The sequence below is a fragment of the Otolemur garnettii genome, unplaced genomic scaffold, assembly GCF_000181295.1.
Source record: "Otolemur garnettii isolate 467f Iridium unplaced genomic scaffold, OtoGar3 scaffold00003, whole genome shotgun sequence".
Lineage (NCBI taxonomy): Eukaryota > Metazoa > Chordata > Mammalia > Primates > Galagidae > Otolemur > Otolemur garnettii.
Genome location: NW_003852398.1, coordinates 17,443,799 through 17,463,615, shown reverse-complemented (window position 1 = coordinate 17,463,615; position 19,817 = coordinate 17,443,799). Strand labels below are relative to the sequence as shown.

Genomic DNA, 19,817 nt, shown 5'->3' with positions numbered 1-19,817 from the left:
AGCAAGCTGACGAGCCTCCTCCATTGCCACCTCAATGTGGTGCATTTCTAGTGAGCTCACTCACCGCTTCAAAAACCAGGGCAAGAAACATTTAAATGTTTCTTAGTCTTGAGACCTGTGGATCCTCATCTGAGTAGCATAGAACTTCTTCCTAGAAGTAGAGGCTTTCTCAACCGAAGACAAGCATTGTTTTAAGTGCTGAGCTTCACAATTAAAAAAAAGAAAAAAGATGCCTTACCTATTTAGCCACAGCAGCTAAAGAATGGGATTCGTGAATTATCAGAATAGTCTGATTAACAGTCGGAAGGATGACTTGTTTTTAAGAATCTATTACATATCATAGACTTATACCCTCTATCTTCCTCCTACATCTTGGAATTTTTTGTTGTTTTGTTTATCAGGCCCAGGTGAGGCTAGAACCCAGTATCACTGGTGTGTGGGGTCAGCAAGCTAACCACTGAACTATGGAGGCCAGCTTCCTCCCACATCTTAAGGTAAATTTTCTATCCTTATAACACTAACTCAAGCAAGCAGCTGAGCTCATAGAGCCCTGCTCTTCTGCCTTACTTGGGACCTGCCCCATCAATGATTCTTCCTGTCACCATCTCCCCTTGCAACATCAATCCCATAATACTGGCATCCAGTCCTCCACTCCTACTTGAATCCCCTCTCAAAGTTCATTAGTGACCTGGTGCTTTTTCAGTTTTCACATTCGCCTGGATCTCTCTAGCACTTATTGTGTGGATAACTCCCCATCTTTGAAACACTCTCCTTTTATTTCTATGCTCTGTATGTTTAAGATTCTTTTTCCTAACTCTCTAACAGGCCCTCCCTCCTTGTTCAATGCGTTTACCCCGCCCCCCTCCCGAAGTTTCTCTATGCTCTCTCCTGTGCTATTCTCCCACCCTGGTCAATCCTATCTAAACTCACAAATTCATCTCTTACTCTTGAGGAAAGATGTCTGGGGTTGGCTATCTTTGGCCATGACTCTCTGCCTAGCTCCAGGTCTGGGGTCTACCCACCCGCAGACCTCCCCACAGAGAAGCCCTGTCTGGACCACGCAAAAAGGTGCCCAAACTCTTCTTCATGTGCCCGCTAAGATCCCCCTCCTATCTTACCCCTCCCTCTCTATTCTCACCGCTACCACCCACCTCCAAGTACGCCCTCCCTTCTCTGAACAGGCCTCGACCTCTCATCACATTCAGCCCTTTCTAGAGTGCAGTCCAGCTGTCTGCCAGCAGGTCTCATTTTCCAGCCATAAGCTCTCTCCAGTTACAGTATACTCTGGTTTTGCTTTGCACATAGTAGGAGCTAAAAGAATGAATGAAAGCATTCTTAACCACCACAACTAGAACAAACAAAGTACATTAATATTTTAGAGACACTTCACCTCTTCTCACTGTTCTCTTATCATCGTTGCTGAGCAACTGTGTGCCAGGTACTTTGCTAGACACTGTGAATACTGCTGCTACTGCTTCCATTAATACAATAATAACAATAGACATTCAGTACTTAACTGTGTGTCAGGCAGGCACTGGGATAAGCATTTCTGGGGATTATAGCATTTAATTTTAACTACCACAAAATAAGTAACATCACCCCCCTCTCCCTTTTACAAATGGGACAACTGAAGCACAGGGGAAAACCAGGTAATTTCTCTGCCTACAAGGAGCAATCAGTCCAGCCAAGGAAGACAGACTTCGGGCACACAGTTCCAAAGGCGCAGAGCACTATGAAGGGAAAGCATAGTGCACAGCAGCTCCCCCTTTCTGTGGGTTCAGTTTCACATGGTTTCAGTTGCCCACTGTATAGCACATTAAGATATTCTGAGAGATCATATCCCAGTAATACTTATTACAATAGATTGTTATGGTTGTTTTATTTTATTATTAGTTATTGTTATTCACCTCATACTGTGCCTCATTTATAAACCCAACCTGATCATAGATAGGTATGTATAGGAAGAAAACAGTATCTTTAGGGTTTACTACCATCCAATTCTCAGTTTTATGCACTTAGAAATATCTCCCAGGGATTGGGGGACTACTGCATACAGGATTTCATAACAATGAGATTCCACTCAGGCCAAGAGCCAGGGACGCTCCGCTGAAGAAGCCACGCAAAGTGGGAATCTGAAGGATGAGATTAGAATAAGCTGGTAAAGGAAGAAGGAAACATAGGCATATCAGGGGCCAGGTCAGCGTCAGCCCTGGGAACTCGCAGACCTACAAGAAACCATGGACTGATAATGAGAAAAAAGTGCTTTCCTACACTGAGCATAGGGAACTTGGTTCCGCCCAAGTATAGTTTCTATATCCCATCCACATTTAAACACAGGATTTCAGGATTTCCTTATAAGCAAACTCCCTGTGGAATCCTACTCTCAAAAATCATTTATGGAGCCATATTATTTAAGAACTTAACCACTAGGTATTAGCAAAATGTAGTGACAATTGGTGGGACAGATTCCGATTTACCAAAAAGACAGAAACTCAGAATTACACAGAAGGAACTCCATGTCAAGTCCAGGAGATTTTATCTCTAAGTAGTAATAATTATAATCCAATAGTGGCTAGTCCTTTATCCAGCCTATTCAGTGGGGTCACCTTCTCCATAGAACACAAGAGATTTTTTTTTTTTTAATTTGCAACTACCTGAGACACAATTCTCTGGTGTATGCGTGCATGTGTGTGTGTGTGTGTGTGTGTGTGTGTTTTTCTTTGCCTGCAACAAAACAGAATCATACCAAGCCCCGTCTCGTCAATCTAAATTCTCTGTGTCTCCTTCACCATAGCCAACACACTATAAATACACAGCTTTTGTGACATCAACGCAAAGTTTTATTGTGCCGTTAGCTTTGATAGAAAGCACTGCAGAAAGTTGTTTAGAAATTAAATATCTAAATCAAGCTATTTTAAAATCCAGGGCCCTCACTATTTCATGTCTGCAATGAAGAAATTTCATCTTAGGGAGAGCAAGCTGTCTTTCACACCATATGGCTAATGGTGGTGCATAGCAATTAGCCAGCCTGATTAATGGTGAACAGACTCTAATTTTATGCTTATAATTGAGCCTGCATTTGCACCCCTGGTGCAAATTCAGCACATCCCAACTTCCACTTACAACAGGCAAGAAATCAAGAGAAATAGGATGGTGGGGAAAGTGAGAATTTTTTTCCTAAAGCCCCCTAAAGAGCATCAGATTTGCAATTTAAAAGACTGTTAGCCACACAATAGATGGCAGGTTTGTGTAATAGGGTCATGGCGGCCTGGTAAACAAACAGTACCCCTTACACATCTATAGGCAGCCAGGAAAACTGTAATCTGTAACATTAGCAGGATGACATTTTGAATATGGCTTTTCTCTCTTAGCCAAGCAGTACAAACATCATCATTTGCCTTCAGTGGCTTGAAAATTTTATTTTTGCTATTTTTATGTTTCTAAAAAACAGAAAGAACATCAGCAATAAAGCACACCAACCCGCATAATAAAGTACTTTGGACCAATGAATTTTAAAAACAAGAAAAATATAAACTGCATTAATAGAGGGTAGGCCTGTGTGTGAAAGGCATAATATATCTTTAAGTATTTCAAGAATAGAATTATTTCTAGCAGGGTCCAAACATGTGCAAATATAAGATGCAAATCTATGATATATAGATATTATTTGGTCTATTGGTTGAGATCCATCTTCCTGTCTGTTGCCTATTTTGCTAGAATCACGTATAGTAGAACATGGAAAATTCATCCTAATGACATGCTAATTGTAAGAAGCTAAAACAGAGATATGGTTGAAAAAATAGTAAGATGAAGGAGGTCGTGTTTTAATGCTTTTCAAAATACATTTTACTCCTCTGAATCTGAAAGGTGCGACTCACTTTTATTGCCCGATTGTTACATACAATATAACACAATTTTTGCCTCATCTAAGAAATCCATGACCATATTTTGGGGGTTCTGCTTACTGCTTTCAAAGGAGAGAAACACAACTAGTTTTTATAATAATTAACAAGTTTTACAAATCGCTGAAGTGAAATCTTGCGAAACTCCTGTATATTTTAGAATAATATATTAGAAGGACGTTTTTTTCTAAGAAGGAGAAAAATGAAAATGTTCTATACATACAGAATAGTAGACATAGAAGTTAATATCTAGGATTTCACTAAAGCCCATTAAGCTGTTTTTATTTTATTTCAACCTGTAGAGTTTTAATCCTGCTTCCTCCACAAGTCTGTGATCAGCAAATAAAGACCACCCGTGTCAAGGCAGCCGGCCGAAGCCCCAGATGAACTGGTCAGTGGCAGTCAGCAGCCACGCCAGCTTTGTGCCAGGAAGAGCCTGCATGGCTAACAAAGCAATTAGTAGCCTTCCTCTGATGCACAGTGGCATCTTCGTGCTTTATCCAATTATCAGAATATATTGGGAACAAAGTGCTGGTGTTGTAGGAGGAATAAGAATGAAAGTTAAAGGTTTGTTGCCTGGTCTACTCCCCTACATGTGGAAGCCTGGCTTCCATGGCCTCAACCCCTTTCCAAATGTAGTTTGGGCTGACTATAGGCAAAAATAGTCATTTGTGAGTAACATGAATCTTTTACCTTTTAAGTACTCATCTTTACCATCCTTCCAAAAGCTCACTACCTCTGAGAAAATATTAGTCACGTTGTCAGAATTATCTGCAGGGTAATGAAGAGATCAGATGAAAAGAAACAACTCACACTCAGTTTACCGAGAAGAGATGCCTAGGTACAGATGGTCATATTTTTAAGTGGAAGAATGAAAAAGGGGAACTATAACTTTCAAGTCTTACCCAAACAGAGGCCTCTGCTGACATCAATAGAACTCTTACTCACTTTACTGGCAATGCAGTTGAGTGTGTATATATGAACACTACAATGGTTATATTCTGTTTCATTCAATTGTGAGGGAGAAGGGGGATGCAATGCTTTGTGCCCATTAACAGTGTGATATCAAAACGGACATGTATGTCCTTCAGGATGAAATCTGATAAATAATTGAGAACTACCACGACGGCTGACACTTAACAACTAGATATTTACATCCTAATATTTTATAAATTATCGAATAGAAGCAAAACAAAAGTATACCCCAAAGAGGCCGAAGTTTACCTTGGTTGGAAATATAAATGCATCTTCTTTTTGCTAATTAAAGCGGGAGGCCCAAGTGTTTCTTACCTGCACATAATCTCGTGAGTGAGCAAGACTCGGCACATCTCTGGGTTCTTGTCTTGGCCTTCATACACTATGGCCTGAAAGCAAAGGCATGATTTTAGCAAAGAGGTGAACCAAGTGGCAGAAAACACACTCTCAAAATTGAGTTCTGGACCACTTCTCCACTACTGAGGGCCAAAAAGCTTTCAGGAGCCAAAGGCCTCTTCGGGCTGACTGTTGCAGAAGCAACCCAAATGGAAGGGAATGAGCTATGTTCCCCGGGCCCGGTCAATCCCCGTCACCATCACGTACATCTTGGGACCAGGGTGTGGCATGGGCTTTTGTTATCAAGACAACCACCAGCCTCCTTTTAATATAGAATAAAAATAAATCTAATCAATAAGGAGGCAAACCCCAGAGAGCTTAGCTGATTGGGAAACTATTTGTTTAAAATATAAAAAGCCTATGGAATTAATTTTTAAATGATATGGATTTGTCTCCCCACTTGACTGTGTCCAGGGCCAGTACTGAGAGTTCTAGTGGTAAGGAGCAGAAAACAAGTATGGGTGAACCTAATGAGTCCATTCACTAACTGTGTCATCTTTAAAATGAGTCATCAATCAGGGAAAATCCCTCTTCCCATCAACAGGCTGAAAACATGTGCTCTCACTCAGTGCACACCCACCCAAACAGGAATACTCTCAGGCATATGCTGTGTGTGGGCTCATTCCACAGAGTTATCTCCCTACACTAAGAAGAATTACATCTGACTCAAAATATGGAGTACCAAACCATCTCACCAGCTACGATATTCTTGTCTATTTTGTGTAATATATTATAAATATTTTCCTTAAGGACATCAAGAAGGTTCCTGGGACCTCAGCTTCCTCATGGATCTACATCAGTGGTTCTCAACCTTCCTAATGCCATGGCCTTTTAATACAGTTCCTGTGGGTTGGGACCCACAGGTTGAGAACTGCTGATCTACATGTTACTATTAGGGGAAAAGAAAAACACCACAGCTATTAGCAGAGCAGTGCTCTGTACTGGGATACAGTTAACTAATTTAACACCGTATCACTGCATAAAACTAACATCACACAGCTTCAAATTGTTAATAAAATTACTTTCACACATCCATATAACCCTCAATTGCTTGGTGACAAAACTACTAAAATTAACTGGAGACTATTCTTCTGTAGTATACACAGATATTGCAGTGGCTAACTTGTACTTAGCTCCAAGATGCTTTATTTTTGAACCTAAGACTTTCAGAACCTGCGAATGATGGGTACAGCTTAAGACCCGTTGTGTACAGATCCTCAGAGTCAACTGTGATTATGATATCTGACCATATTACAAAACAAACATTGCAACAAATTAAAAAATGAGGAAAGGTACTTGCATGAACAGAAAATATTTCTCTACCTTTGGCCCATCAAAACCATTCTGCTATGACTAACCTATCATAACCCTCTATTTTCTTAAATGTTTTTCTTTGATGTAATTATAGACTTACAGAAAAATTATTAAGAATATATAAAGAATTCCAAGGATACTATTTACCCATATTTTATCAGATTGCCCAAATATTTGCATTTTACTAAATTTACTTTATTCTTTTCTCTGGTTTGTTTGTTTTTTGCCTGAATTATTTATTAGTAAATCATAGAAATGTCCTAAATACTTCAGCACATCTGTCCTTAAAACAAGGAATTCTCTTCCATAACTCAGTAAAGCTACCTAAATCAGAAAATTAACACTGTTACAACAATCTAATACACAGACACTAGGGAGGTTCACCAATTACACAATAATGTTCTTTACAGTAAAAGAAACCCTAGTACTGCATTCAGTGGTCATGTCTCCTTTCATATAGAACATTCCAGAATCCTTGTATTTCATGACACTGATATTTTTGAAGAATACAGACCAGTTATTTTGTAGAACATCCCTCAATTAGGGTTTGTCTGAGTTTCCAGGCTTAAAGTTATGTACTTTAGGGTAGGAACACCACAGAGGTGAGGCCGAGTTCTCAGTATATCAAATCATGGTGTCGAAGAGTTCCAGTTTACTTACAGGAAATGTAAATTCTGACCATTTGGTTAAGGTGGTGCCTGCCATCCACCAGAAATCATCATCCAGGTTCCCCCACTGTAAAAGTATTACTTTACCCTCTATAATTATAACCCCCTTCTGGGGAGATCATCTAGATTATACTAATATCCTATTATGCCTCAAATTTTCATCTCCTAGTTTTAGTATGCATTCTTTCCTATATTCTTAAAAGACCTTTTCAGATTCTTAAAAAGTTGATTTACTCAAGAAAATGCATTAACTGAAAATGTTTTGAAAATCAAAAATTGTATCTGCCTGTTTTATTTCCTGCACTCACTGCTGAAAAATAAAAAAATAAAAAACAGTAAATTACTGATTAGATCTCTTACATAGTGCTAAAAAACTCTAATGACGCATTTCTGCTAAATTTTATTATCACTAAATTGTTTGTATGTTCTCTTGATAACCTCTGTTTCAACTTTAGTATTTGTCATGCTAAACTAAATCAAGCACCTTGGTAAATGAATTCACAGATATTGCTAGGAGTTTTCTCTACTGTAAAAAAAAAAAAAAAGAAGTTTGATTTGTGAGGGAGATGGGGAATTGTCAGTCTCATCAGACCTTCTCATTTTTATTCTTTGTAGATGATATGAACATTATTTTTATTGAGACTATTGGCTCCATTGAAATAAGTGGACCCCTGGTGACCTTCAGTGACTGATATGCGGTAATACAAATATATTCACAACTACCCCAAAGAGTAGATGACATAGACTTTCAGAATTCTTCTGTTATTTCTTTTGTGACTGAACATCACTTATTTAAAGGACCAGAACCTCCATAACACATCTCTTTACCAAATACCAAACTGCCACTTCGCTTCTGGCTACAGAATCAAAACAGAGAATCTTTCTCCAAATCAAGCATAGAAAAATGAAACCATCAGTTTGGATTTGTTCAGAAATAGCTTGGAATTCTGGGGAGGGGTGGAAGCATAAAGTTTCTGTTCTTCCTTTCCTTAAGGCCTCCAAAGAACAATATTTTTCAGCACACAAAAACAGAGAAAGAAGTGTTGCTTCTGTAACTTTGGAAATGAAAGGTAGTAAAACTCCACCATGAGTAAGGTAAAAATGCTCGAATTAGAGTAAATTAGAACCCCACGTTCACGGGTTTAGTTCCAGAGTGGAATTCAGTCAAAGGCAGATCTACCTCCAAACTCACCAAGCAGTTTGAAAAAGCAGCTTGTTAAAACACACACACACACACAGAAGCTAAGTGCCCCAGAACTAACATTCTGATGAAAGCCAGTGTAAGAAGGTATGATGAATTTATTTTGTCAAATGTCTCTGATGCAGAGCACTAAGCTTTTTAAAATGCCACCAAGTTCTTCCTCTAGCTGAAAGCTTCAAATCAAATCCCTACCACTTACATTTAGCACACACATCAAGAGTGGTTCCCAGTTCAGCAAACTCAGACTTTAAGCACAAAAGGATAGAGATCCTCTAACACCAACTTAGGGTGAAGTTCCTGCCTCTCCTCCTCATTTAAATATGTGCCTCTGTAGGGTGTAAGTAAAGCTGGTTGAGGTTGGATCAGCTGGGAGATCACAGAAGCATATAAACAGCATTGACTATTTTAAGTGAAACCATTTTAATAGACAGCTGGTTTAGGGCACAGACAATGGAACACCAAGAAGAAGGCTTATTTTCATCCTCCATAGTAAATCATGCGTCTGCTGCTCACTGTGAGGAAGGTTGTCTGCTGTGAGAGGGACAAAGACAACAGTGGTTTAAATAAATCAATGTGTTTATCAGAAGTGAGGATGGGAGGCCTGCTACAGAGATTGGGGGGGGGCGAGAAGCATATAAAACATATTATTTAAATAAATCAATTGACGGTGAATCAAGTTGAGATTTGTAACTTAAGAAACAAAAAAGTGTAGCATCAAGTAGAAAATGAAGTTTAAATTAATCTTGTCCATTGTGAATAAATTTCTGAAGTTGATAGAAGTGCTTAGATAGGAAGAAAAGTTAAGAACGAATAGTATTAACTTCATCTCAACTTATAAAGCCTGGTGAAATTGATAAACAGGTTGTCAAAACTGGACAGATTTAGAGATTTATTTTTATAGACTAGCCTCCCTTTTCTACTGTTGCACTGTAATCAGCAGACAGAACATATTGCATATTATTTTTTAAAACACTCTTCACTTTAAGTTGAGGGTTTTTCCAGAATAATGTTTTATAGTTAACTAAAAAAGAAGAAAACATAGAAATTATTAAGCTTTCAATCCATATGCAATGCCAGTACTTGAAATTTTACCGTTAGTGGATAAAAATGCCATCATTTCAAATACTCAATTATATATGAACCTATAATATCTTTGAAAATATATGTCAATCAATTTACAAAACCTGTCTCAGTTGCTGCTGTTTTAGAAGGCATCTTGTGACATGCCTCTCACTTTTCCAAATATCACTGAGTCTTTAAAGTTAATTTAAACTTACGAGGGATAAAGACCACACGGTGAAACGAAAAATACACAGTGAATGTACACCAGGATCACACATCAATAGGATGCCAAAGGAAATACAGAGAGTTGAGCAAGGCTTCTCTGTGTTTACTTTTCTAATAGTTTTAACTCTTTGTGTTCCACTCCAAAATCAAGGAAGCGAAGAGAATACTATGAACCTTAGTTCAGCATAATCTGCAGGGTTTTAAGAACACAACATTGTCATTAGGAGCCTTTTCAAGGTTTACAACCAAAGAAAAGGAAACATCATTAGAAGAAGACAAGGAGGAGGAGGAGAAAGAGGAAAAGAAGAGAGAAAATAAAAGAAGGAAAGGAGGGAGGAAGGGAAAAAGGGAAGAAAGAAAAAGGAAAGGAAGAGAGGGAGGGAGGGAAGACCTATAACTAACAAAAATTTTAATTTTCTTTTAAGTCAAAACAGTACCCTGCAAATGTGTGACTCCTATTCCACCTACAACATAAAAGATGAAACCTAATTTGTTACCTTAGAGAAGAAGTTCATGAATATAGAAGATACCACCTTCAACCAAAAGTGAAATGTCCTCTGAATGCTAATTGTCAACAAGACTTTGGTAGCAAATTACCAAGAACTGAACTAATCAAAAAACAATATAAACACCAGCAACATCAACATGCTGTAATAATAATCATTATATTTGACCACCATGTTCTAATCGTTGTCATTAACAACAACAACAACAACAAAAAAAATGCTACCTAATGTGGTCCTAGAAATTTCCAGTAGGTGAAGACCTCTAGTTAAAAAATTAAGCCATGCCAAAGAAAATACTACAAATCTGACCTTCCATAAATCATGTGTCAAACAACAATCCAACATTAATAGTGGGATAAAATTTTAAAAATTACTTTGCTTCAATTAGCAGCTTGGCTACTGATGAACAAATTGCAAAGATGTAATTTCAGCTCAGCAACTAAGGAGGCCCGTTTTTAGAAGTGAATTAGGAAAGTTGCGTTGGAATGATATCATATTCAGTATGCTGTTCAGTTACATCACAGTCCTTAATGAAAAGAGAATGTGTACCAAAAACAATTAGCTTTAAATGCATCTTTTATGTCTCAAAGAGCTAAAACCCCTTATATTATTCAAATGCTGTAAAAAAAACTAAATTGTTCTAACAATCCCATATTATATTTTTTCTAGCAGTAATAAAAGATATTTCACTCATATGGTAACTACATATCTATATTAGTAGATAAAACTGGCTTTGTCAACTTAATGGAGCAATAATAATAATAATAAAATAATAAAGGCGGCTAATTTATTAAGCACTTAATACGGGTATGTGCCAGTCACTGTTCTAAGCCCTTTCCATGTATGAAATTAATTTAATTCTCACAGCAGAGCTTTGAGGTAGGTCCTGCCATTATTTCTATTAGTTTGATTCCAAACACTTATATATTTTAATTACTCTCTAAGACCAACTCATTCTTGCTCAACAACTATGTAAACAATTCTCCAGTGTCCAAATACGCTTCATTCCTCTGAGCAATATAAGTAAAGAAGGAGAAAAAAAGACTATCTGTATTGTCATACAAGTTCAATAAATGCATTTCTACTAATATGTTCGTTTTTAATGCTGTTCAAACATTCACATGGAAACAGCTCTAGCGTAAATATCCCCGAACAAATGGCTGTATATTATCCAGGAGGGAGCAGTTGGACCGCCAGACTGGGGAAGTACTAGGCCATCTGGCTCCGGCAATCTCTCCAAAACCATCAGCTTTGTTTTCACCCCCAGACTCCAAACAACACATTTTCCACTGTGATGAGTTTACATTTTCCCAAACACAGGTCCTGATCATGCATAAAAATTCCAAACTTCTTCATTCCTCTATTTGCAAGGAAATTTAAATCACCTGCATTTTTGACATGTTACCAAAGGAGAAAGAAAACTGCTGAAATATGGTCTCTGCCTATAAACTTGCTCTGTCCTTTTTGTTTGTTTATTCTCCCAAATATATGAAAGAACCTCTCTGCTGGCCTAGCGAATGCCTTGGGAACTTATTGATAGACTAAAAATGTGTTTATCTACCAATGAAGAGCCATGAACTGAAAGGATTGTTAACCAAATCTACCTAGCCGTGGCAGGATACAATGAAACAATCAATAGGAAAAAAAATGCACTTGCATTAAGTACTTAAAGTACCCAGGAACATCAAAACAAATATATAAGGAAGTCTAGCTGGGAAGAGAAACCTGACAACATTTCTGATTATTGTACCTTGAACCCCCCACTGTGCTGGAACCACCCCCTTTTCAGGGTCCCCTTGCCTCACCATCCACCTTCAAATCTATACATACAAGGATTAAGTGATTACTGTTTTCCCCTTTTCAAAAATGCTTTTGTTTGGGGGGGGCAGGGAGTGTTTTGTTTTGATAACTTTATGAAATTTGGTATCCTTTCTTTGAATTATAAAATATCACTCTTTTAAAGCAAGCTGGTAGGAGGGTAGTTTTCAATTTTTTTTTAAACTAAAAATAAATAACTCACTGAAGCAGTCACAGAATGTAATCATATTGCAAATACTACATGCAAATCTGAAATGAGGCCCATTAAAACTCAGACCTCCCCCACTGGGTTCATTTGAGCTTCTACAGTAGGTATTGTTTCTGGATACAAACAGCCATAAACTTGTGGATCCTACAGAGTTTTTTGCATGCTCACTAATGGAATACCAAAAACAGCAATGACACGAAAACAAACTATTTTTAGTCCAGCTAAACTTGGTTTTGAACAACCCTTCCCAAAAGCCAGCTTATTTTTCTAGTTGGTGGATGAATCTTTAAAACATTATATCCTGTATGTTTTACAAGGGAGGCCTAGAAATAAGAAGCCTCAGATTCTTACACATTCACTTCTAAGGAAGCTTCATCTTTCCTGATAGAGCCCAAAGATTAGAAGTCATTACCCAAAATAGTCTAATGAGACACTCGGAAAAGGTGTGAAATATTGTGTCATACCAATACATCTTGGTTGATTGAGTACATTTCTGTTTGAGCTCAATGCTGCTAATTCCACACAAGATCAGGAATCGTCTATAAAAATGCAGAATGCACATCTAGCTTGGATTTCCCTCGCCCAAGACTCCTTTTGAGTTTCAGCCTCACTTGCAAGTCAAGGATATGACATCACACACATAAAGCTGCATCTCTGATCCACAAAATGTCATGTTAAACCGGCAGCTAAGAGAAGACACTTCAACAGTGGCTAGATATTCCTTCCACAATTGATAGTATTATTGTGACTCATCACATCACTGAAAGTATTCCATTTTGTATCCTAAATAAATGCAAAAATCCAGAGTCTGTCAGGAAGAATTTCACAGGGAAAAATATGCCATCATTTAATTAGTCAGTTTATATCAACCCTGACTTCCGACTGAAGAGGCCACTGCCTGTTTAACTAAAATGAAAAATTTAAGAAATTTAAAATCAAATTTGGTATTTAATTACCATGGGATAATTTCAAGCCAGAGGAGGATCCACTGCTTTACTCATTAAGAATAAATATAAATTATTCTTTTGTGATACGGCCAGGGAAAGTTAGGCTTCTTCGCACTAATCTATCTGCTTTTTGGAGACTTATTGCATTAACAGTGTACACAAGAAGCTAACCTACTTCCACACAACTCTTATGCATGTAATCAAAGAACACGCAATTGGATAATGAGCAGGGATTGCCTTTCAAAGTGAAAGCTAAAGATAGGTGGTTATTTAAACAATTATTATGAAAGCAAACAAGTATGTCTTGAAATATGCCTTTCTCTTGGTATTTTTCAACTTAAATAATTATTAAGCCTTCTTTTCAGGTCACTTCCCACCAAAATATATAATCACATACATTTATTAATTTTAACTTTTAGTAAAATGTCCTATTTCAGCAAATGCTTTCTCATATCTGCTATTAATAAAAATAAACTATTTCTTGTTCTTGCTTCTCTCTCTCAGCTGAGAGAATTTATGATTATACCGAAGAATGCCTTAAGCTGCAGCTTTTCTTAAGCTCTATGACCTTGTTAGTAAAATGATATTTGGGGTGTTGCTTTATAAAAATCAGAAGATCATTCTTCCACTTATTTTTATATAAGTGTGGAAAGTCAGTTCACTTCATAATGAGAAAAATCAATTCTTGATGGTCCTTTTTGTATAAAGAGACCTAAATTAAAGTTTTGGGGAGACGTAAATCAGAGAGAAGTTAATCACTTCAAACATGTCTTAATTTTGTGTTCCTTATAATTGTTCATTTCATAGCATTGTCTATGATTTAATAATTAGGTGGTCAGTGTTGTGTACAGACAGGTCCTATATACTGATTTGTGTGCTTTTTATCTTTTAAAAAGTAGATCCTAATAAATATATATGGAATATGTATTAGAGTTCATACCTTCCCCCTCTCCCTTCCATCGTTTTTTCCTCTAATGAGAATGGCAGGAAAGGATCTCCAGGGTATCAAAGACAATTTTTGGAAACAAAACTCCACTATGACAGTTTTGTTTTGATATCGTAAAAGGAAAAAAAAAAAGTTACTGAAATAAGGCTTTCATGTTTCTGCTTGGTAGGAAAAAAATGTTGGCAAAATTTTGTCTATAGTGTCCAAATGGAAGACAATTATTTTATGCAATAATTAAATCCATTAAAAAAATAAAACCAAGACTAAAAGCATAAATGGGGATTTACTCTAAGCAAACAACTAATAAAACTGATCTTCACGAGCGCCAAATATCTTAGGCAAATAACAAGAAATTGATTTCAATAGATATTTACTTATTATTTGTAAAAATACATTTCATACTCTCCTGTTTTCTACTTGGATCACAATGAAATATGAAAGTAAATAATCAGAATTAGCTGTTATTAAGTTGATTCTTGCTGGGCTGAATTTAAAATTCCCAGCAGTTTATGTGTAGTTTGTACAACATAGTTAAGCCATTTTTAAAATATGTATGTGTAAGCTAATTTGAAACCTTCTGAGCCAGTATTTATGAAAGATTACTTCCCTTATTTTAAAGAAAATATTCTAAAATCAAAATCAGGTAAATACACTGTGATCTTCAAACTAATTGCTGATTGGTACACAATGGATAACTTTTTTTCTTTGTTCTGATTTCTTTCCCCCACCCAATAAAGCCGTCCTCTTTTTCTGCTACTGAGTCCTCCACCTACCTAACTAGCTACTTAATTCTGAAACTAAACTTTTTCTTCAAATTAAGAAGAATAGAACAACAAAAAATAAAACTCTTGTGTCTCATTAAAACGTCAGGCCTCGTGTTTCTGACTCGGCTCATAATTGTATCTTTTAAACCATAACTCAACCTTAATGCACACTGTTTGACACCCGCGTGTTGGGGAGCTTAAGAAAACGCCGTCCGTGTACCTTTAAGACCGCGAGCTCACTCATGCTGCCTGGCTTCCTGCCAAACTTGGAGGCAAAAGCTGGAGGGATTTTACAAAATATCTTCTAACAATTGTAGCTCCCTACTCCCTACCACCACTACTACCTTTAAAAAAAAAAATCTGTGGATTGGTCATCAGCGCTCTCAACCTATCTCACCATGCTTGGGGAAGCCGCCTTCCCTCTCACCCCCCATGCCCCAACCCTTCTCTGGTTTGCTTCCCAGGAGAGGCCTGGCTGGCTTGAGTTCAAGCCACTCTGCACTAGGGTCCCTGGGCACCTTCTGCGCCCTCTAGGGCTTCCCCTGCCAGGTCAGAGGAAGTTCAGCCCTATTCTGTCTCCACTCAGCACCCCGCGGTCTTAATTCACAAGGCCTCAGTTCCCCTGGAGAGAAGGAGCCATGGAGCCATCATCCCCATGCGGTGGGCCCAAGTGCAAGCACTGGAAGGCTGCGTCAGAACGTGGTCTGAGGTCCCTGCTTGGCTTTGAGAGTTCCGGTCCCAGCCCTCCTGCTGCGGAGCAACCCGCTTTCTAGACGCAGCTGAATTTCATGGCCCTAGAGTCATCCCTGCCTCTGCGGCGCGGAATCAAGAAACTTACTTGTTTTGTCATGGAGTCAATGAGGCGCACATAGAAATCCTGCTCTGTCCTTATCCCTAGAAAGAAAAAACGTGGAAACGAAGGGGAATTAAGTGAGAGAAGATGGGGGTGGCAATAACTAAACAAAACAAATAATAAACCACACACATACACAAAAGGGGCTCCAAGTCCCATTGGAACTCTCATTGTGTTGGAAAACAGAGCCACATCTCCCTTGCCCAGTGTCCAGAGAGGAGCTGCTGGCCTAGCCTTAGTGCTCTTGTGATTCGCACCCCAGGTCTGGCAGCTGGGACTGGGGCAGAAACCCTCGTGGCTACTGTCGCTAACCAGGGCAAGACCGCCTCCATGCTCGCCCACCTTTTACCCATTGAGGCCATGACCGCTCCTATCCCTCTGAGCCCAAGATGTTTGGGCCTAGAGTCTGGGGTAAGCCAAAGAAATAGGCCTCAATAAGGGGGAACATAATGAAAGGGCCCAGCAAGGGCTGACCACCACACCTGTCCACAGGTAAACAGGGACCCACAGACTGCCCTCGGGCCACTCAGCCTCCGCACGTGAAACCTCCTAGGGTGAAACGTAGCAGAAGGCGGTTCACCTCCAGGTTGGTGGAGAACTGGGCTTCACTGGGGGATTTCATCCACCTGGAGCTCTTCACGGCCCCTGCCCATCCCAGAGCCCGGGGATGCGGGCACAGACCCACTGGAGCCTCACCATTGCTGTAGAGCAGCTGGAGCCGGTAGTGAATTCCGTTATTGGTCTTTTCGCTGTTGGCTTCCTGTGTTGCAGCAGCACGCAAAGACACAAGAGACGCAAAGGAGAGGTTGGCGTGAGCAAGTGGACCAACTTCAAGGCAACTTTGCCCAAGCTGGGACCCCTGGCCGGCAGGCTAGCCAGCCAGCCCCAGTTGCAGCAGAAATTGCCGCCAACTGTGATCTTTCTTCCGCACCCCCGCCCCTCGTTCCTGACTGCTCCCTCTCTCCTAATAGAAAATTCCGTGGGGCGCGCACGGGCAATCCTCTTCCCAGGGTCTGGGGGCTCGAGCCTGTGCCATCAGAGGCTGGCTGCTGCTAGGTCTGGTGAGTGACCGAGGGTGGGTTCACCCTGGACACTCACAGCTCTCGCCTCTCTCCCGCTCAGGAGGCTCGATGCGAACTTTTTCCGAACAGGATCTAATGGACCCAGAGCCCAGTTTGGTCCGGAATGGGAAGTGGTTTGGGGGACCCCCTTACAGGAACGTGTTTTGGGTGCTTTGCACTCACGGAGGAGCGCGCCTCCCAAGGCGCCTGGGCCTGTTACTGAACCGGGACGAGGGGCAACAGCGCTGTGCCCACTTACTTTTTCCTTCTCCACGAACCCCACAAACGCTGTCCTCTCGATCTCCACGGGCTGGCCCTGTCTGTCGTAGAGGGCCAGGACGAAGTGGAAGAAGTTGGATTTCCGCAGATTGGAAGGTGGCTGCTTCTCAAAGTGAGCCCGGGCCAGACCCACCCCGCTGCGGCCAAAGACGCAGAGTTAGACGGCTAAGCTGGACGCCGACCTGCGCCCCCCCTTGTTCTCCCCAGCACACACGCACACCCTCAAAAACCCAACTACTTTGCCCCCACAGCATCCAGTAAGCGCCCTTTACGCCCCCTCAAGGCTCCTCAGCCCAGCCGACGACGGGACAAATGTCCCTGCATGTTCTTCTTCCTCCCTGCTGAGGACAGGGGCGTCCTCAGAACTCGCCCAAGAGGTGTGAAAGTTTTGTTTGGATTTTGCGCGCGAGATGAAATGCTGTAAGCATTTACTCCGACTTGACGCGCGCGCTGCGTGGGGAGGAAGAAAAGTGGCAGTGGATGAGGTGAACCCACGTTCGCAGAATAGAGCTCCTAGTTTACAACTTAAGAGTGAGGGGGCATGGGATTCAGCTCCCGGCACCCCTCCAGTCTCCCATCTCAGCTACTGGGCAGGTGGGAATGGATGGCGAACATACTCTGCTCCTGGCTGCAGCAGCACACTCCAGGAAACGCCCGCGCCCAGCCAGGTGCTGGGGGACTCGGAGAACCACGTTTCCCCCACCCCCCCGACCCCCAAAAGCATGTGAAGAGGGTCCGAGGGCGGGACTCAGAGTTGTCAGGGGTGGTCGCTGTGGGAAAGGGAACTAGGATGTTTTTTAAAGACCTGTCCTAACTAAAGTTTCACTGTTCCTCAAAAATCCTCACACTCATTCCAGAAATCCTACAGGCCTGGGCTGCCGGCTGAGCGCGCCCGCCGGAGCTGAAACCTGGCGCGCCCAGGGCGCCGGGCGGCCACTGACAGCCCGTCCTGCCCGACACAAGCGCGTGCAGGCACACACTCCAACACACGCGCGCGCCCCGCACACTCACACTTTCGCTCCCTGCAGTTACCCAATTCACTCTCACTACCAACCACCCCCATCCTTATGCTTAAAGGGGATGGAAACAGTGCTGGGGGCACTCGTCCCCAGCCCGGGAAAGCTGGAGATCCCATAATTAGTCACCTTCCTTCTTCCCTTTCCGCACTTTTGAGTCCGTTAGGGCCTAGGGCCACTATGTCTCCCACTCCTCCAAAGCAGCTGGTGGCCTTGGGAGGGGGAGGCCATTCCTCATTTGGGACCAAGAGTCCCCCCTCCCCCAAAGGGAGTTGGGTGTGCCCAGGAAAGTTCCCTCAGGTCAACCTCCAAGGGCAATGCCTCCAGGCCACCCAGTCTAGCATCTGGGAGCTGCCACTGGGAGAGGGGCTGGAAGGGACCATGGTGACAGGGGGTGGGGAGACTTTTAGAAGATGTCAGACTTAAAGTTGGGACTTGCTATTCTAGCGGAAGACTGAAAAGAAAAACTGAAGAGAGGGAGGGAGAACCAGTTAAGAGAAATAAGAGAACACTCGTGGGAGAAACCGGGAAAGAAAACAGGAGAGGCAGGGAGATAAGGGAAGGAGAAAGAGGAGGAAGAAGGTAAGTGTGAAGAAAGAAGAGAAGGGAGGAAAGAAGGAAGAGAGAGAGAAGGGATGAAGGAAAGAAAATGAAAGAAAGGAAAGAATGCAAGAGAGAAAAAAGGAAAAATGAAAGATATAGTAGGAGGGAGAAAAGGACAGAAAGGAGAGGAAAAGGAGGAGGAAGAGAAAGAAATAAAGAAAGAGGAAATAAGGAAGGAACGAGGAAAGAAAGAGAAAAAGCAAAGAAGAAAAAGGCAGAAAGAACGAAAGAAGGACGAAAAGAAATAGAAAAGGAAAGAAAAGGTAAGGGAACAGAAAAGAAGAAAAGAGAAGAGAAAAGAACGAAAGGATACCCAGTCGGGAAAGAGCGATCACATAAAAACACAAATATCCAACATCATGCTGGTGAGACGCCTCTTCTGAGTTAAAACAAAATGAAAACAATCACAGCCGAGGCCGGGGAAAGTGCCGGCCAAGCGTGGGCTCTTCGCTGGCAGCTCCCGGTTCTCCAGCCGCAAGCTATGAAGGCAACGCGGCTGGGGTGAGCGGAGCCCCGGCGGCGAGCGGAGCAGAGCGGCGGCAGCCGCACCAGCGCGGCCCGGCCCCGCGGAAGGCGCCGCCGCGGTCGCCTCCCGGCTCTCCCGCTCGCCGCTCGCCTCCTCGGCCGCGGTCCCCGCGCGGTACCCACCTCTGCGCCGCTGTGTTGGCGTCCAGCACCCCGGCGCCCTGCATCCACGTCCGCACCGCGTTCATGCCGCTGCCCAGCGGCTCTTCCTTCATGCTGCTTCCACTCCGTTGGATGCTTTCCTGAATCCCAAACATGAAAACAACCTTTTCTTGTGGAAAATCTCCTCCCCCTTGAAAAATATTTAAAAAAAAAAAAAAAAAAGAAAGAAAGAAAAACGCCAACCAGAGATTTTTTTTTTTTTGAAACGATGAACTCGCGCAAGTAGATCAAGGCGGGCTGGAAAGCAAATTTTTAGAAAATGTAAACCTTCGCTCGAAACTGAGCGATAACCCTGAAAAAAAGAAGAAAGGGAAAATCCAACGAAAAGACCAAAATAAAAAAATTAGAGATGTATGCTTGGCTGTTGGGGGTTGTTTGGTTGGTTG

The 19,817-nt window shown here is 41.4% G+C and overlaps 1 protein-coding gene across 10 annotated transcripts in view; it reads right to left on the bottom strand.

The window, feature by feature from the left end:
• The window catches only part of EBF1 (early B cell factor 1), a 398,643-nt gene extending 378,849 nt beyond the window's left edge, over positions 1-19,794 (bottom strand). For 9 of the 10 annotated variants that reach the window (XM_023514769.1, XM_023514785.1, XM_023514772.1 and 6 more), the window contains exons 1-5: positions 19,393-19,794; positions 17,106-17,262; positions 16,482-16,545; positions 15,771-15,826; positions 5,193-5,266 (exon numbers count right to left, since the gene is read on the bottom strand). In XM_023514769.1, the coding sequence (XP_023370537.1) occupies positions 5,193-5,266; positions 15,771-15,826; positions 16,482-16,545; positions 17,106-17,262; positions 19,393-19,526 (485 nt within the window). In that variant the 5' untranslated portion in view covers positions 19,527-19,794. The remainder of the gene's footprint in view (positions 1-5,192; positions 5,267-15,770; positions 15,827-16,481; positions 16,546-17,105; positions 17,263-19,392) is intronic. The other variant, XM_012807226.1, reaches the window with a different exon arrangement.
• Positions 19,795-19,817: the final 23 nt, after the last annotated feature.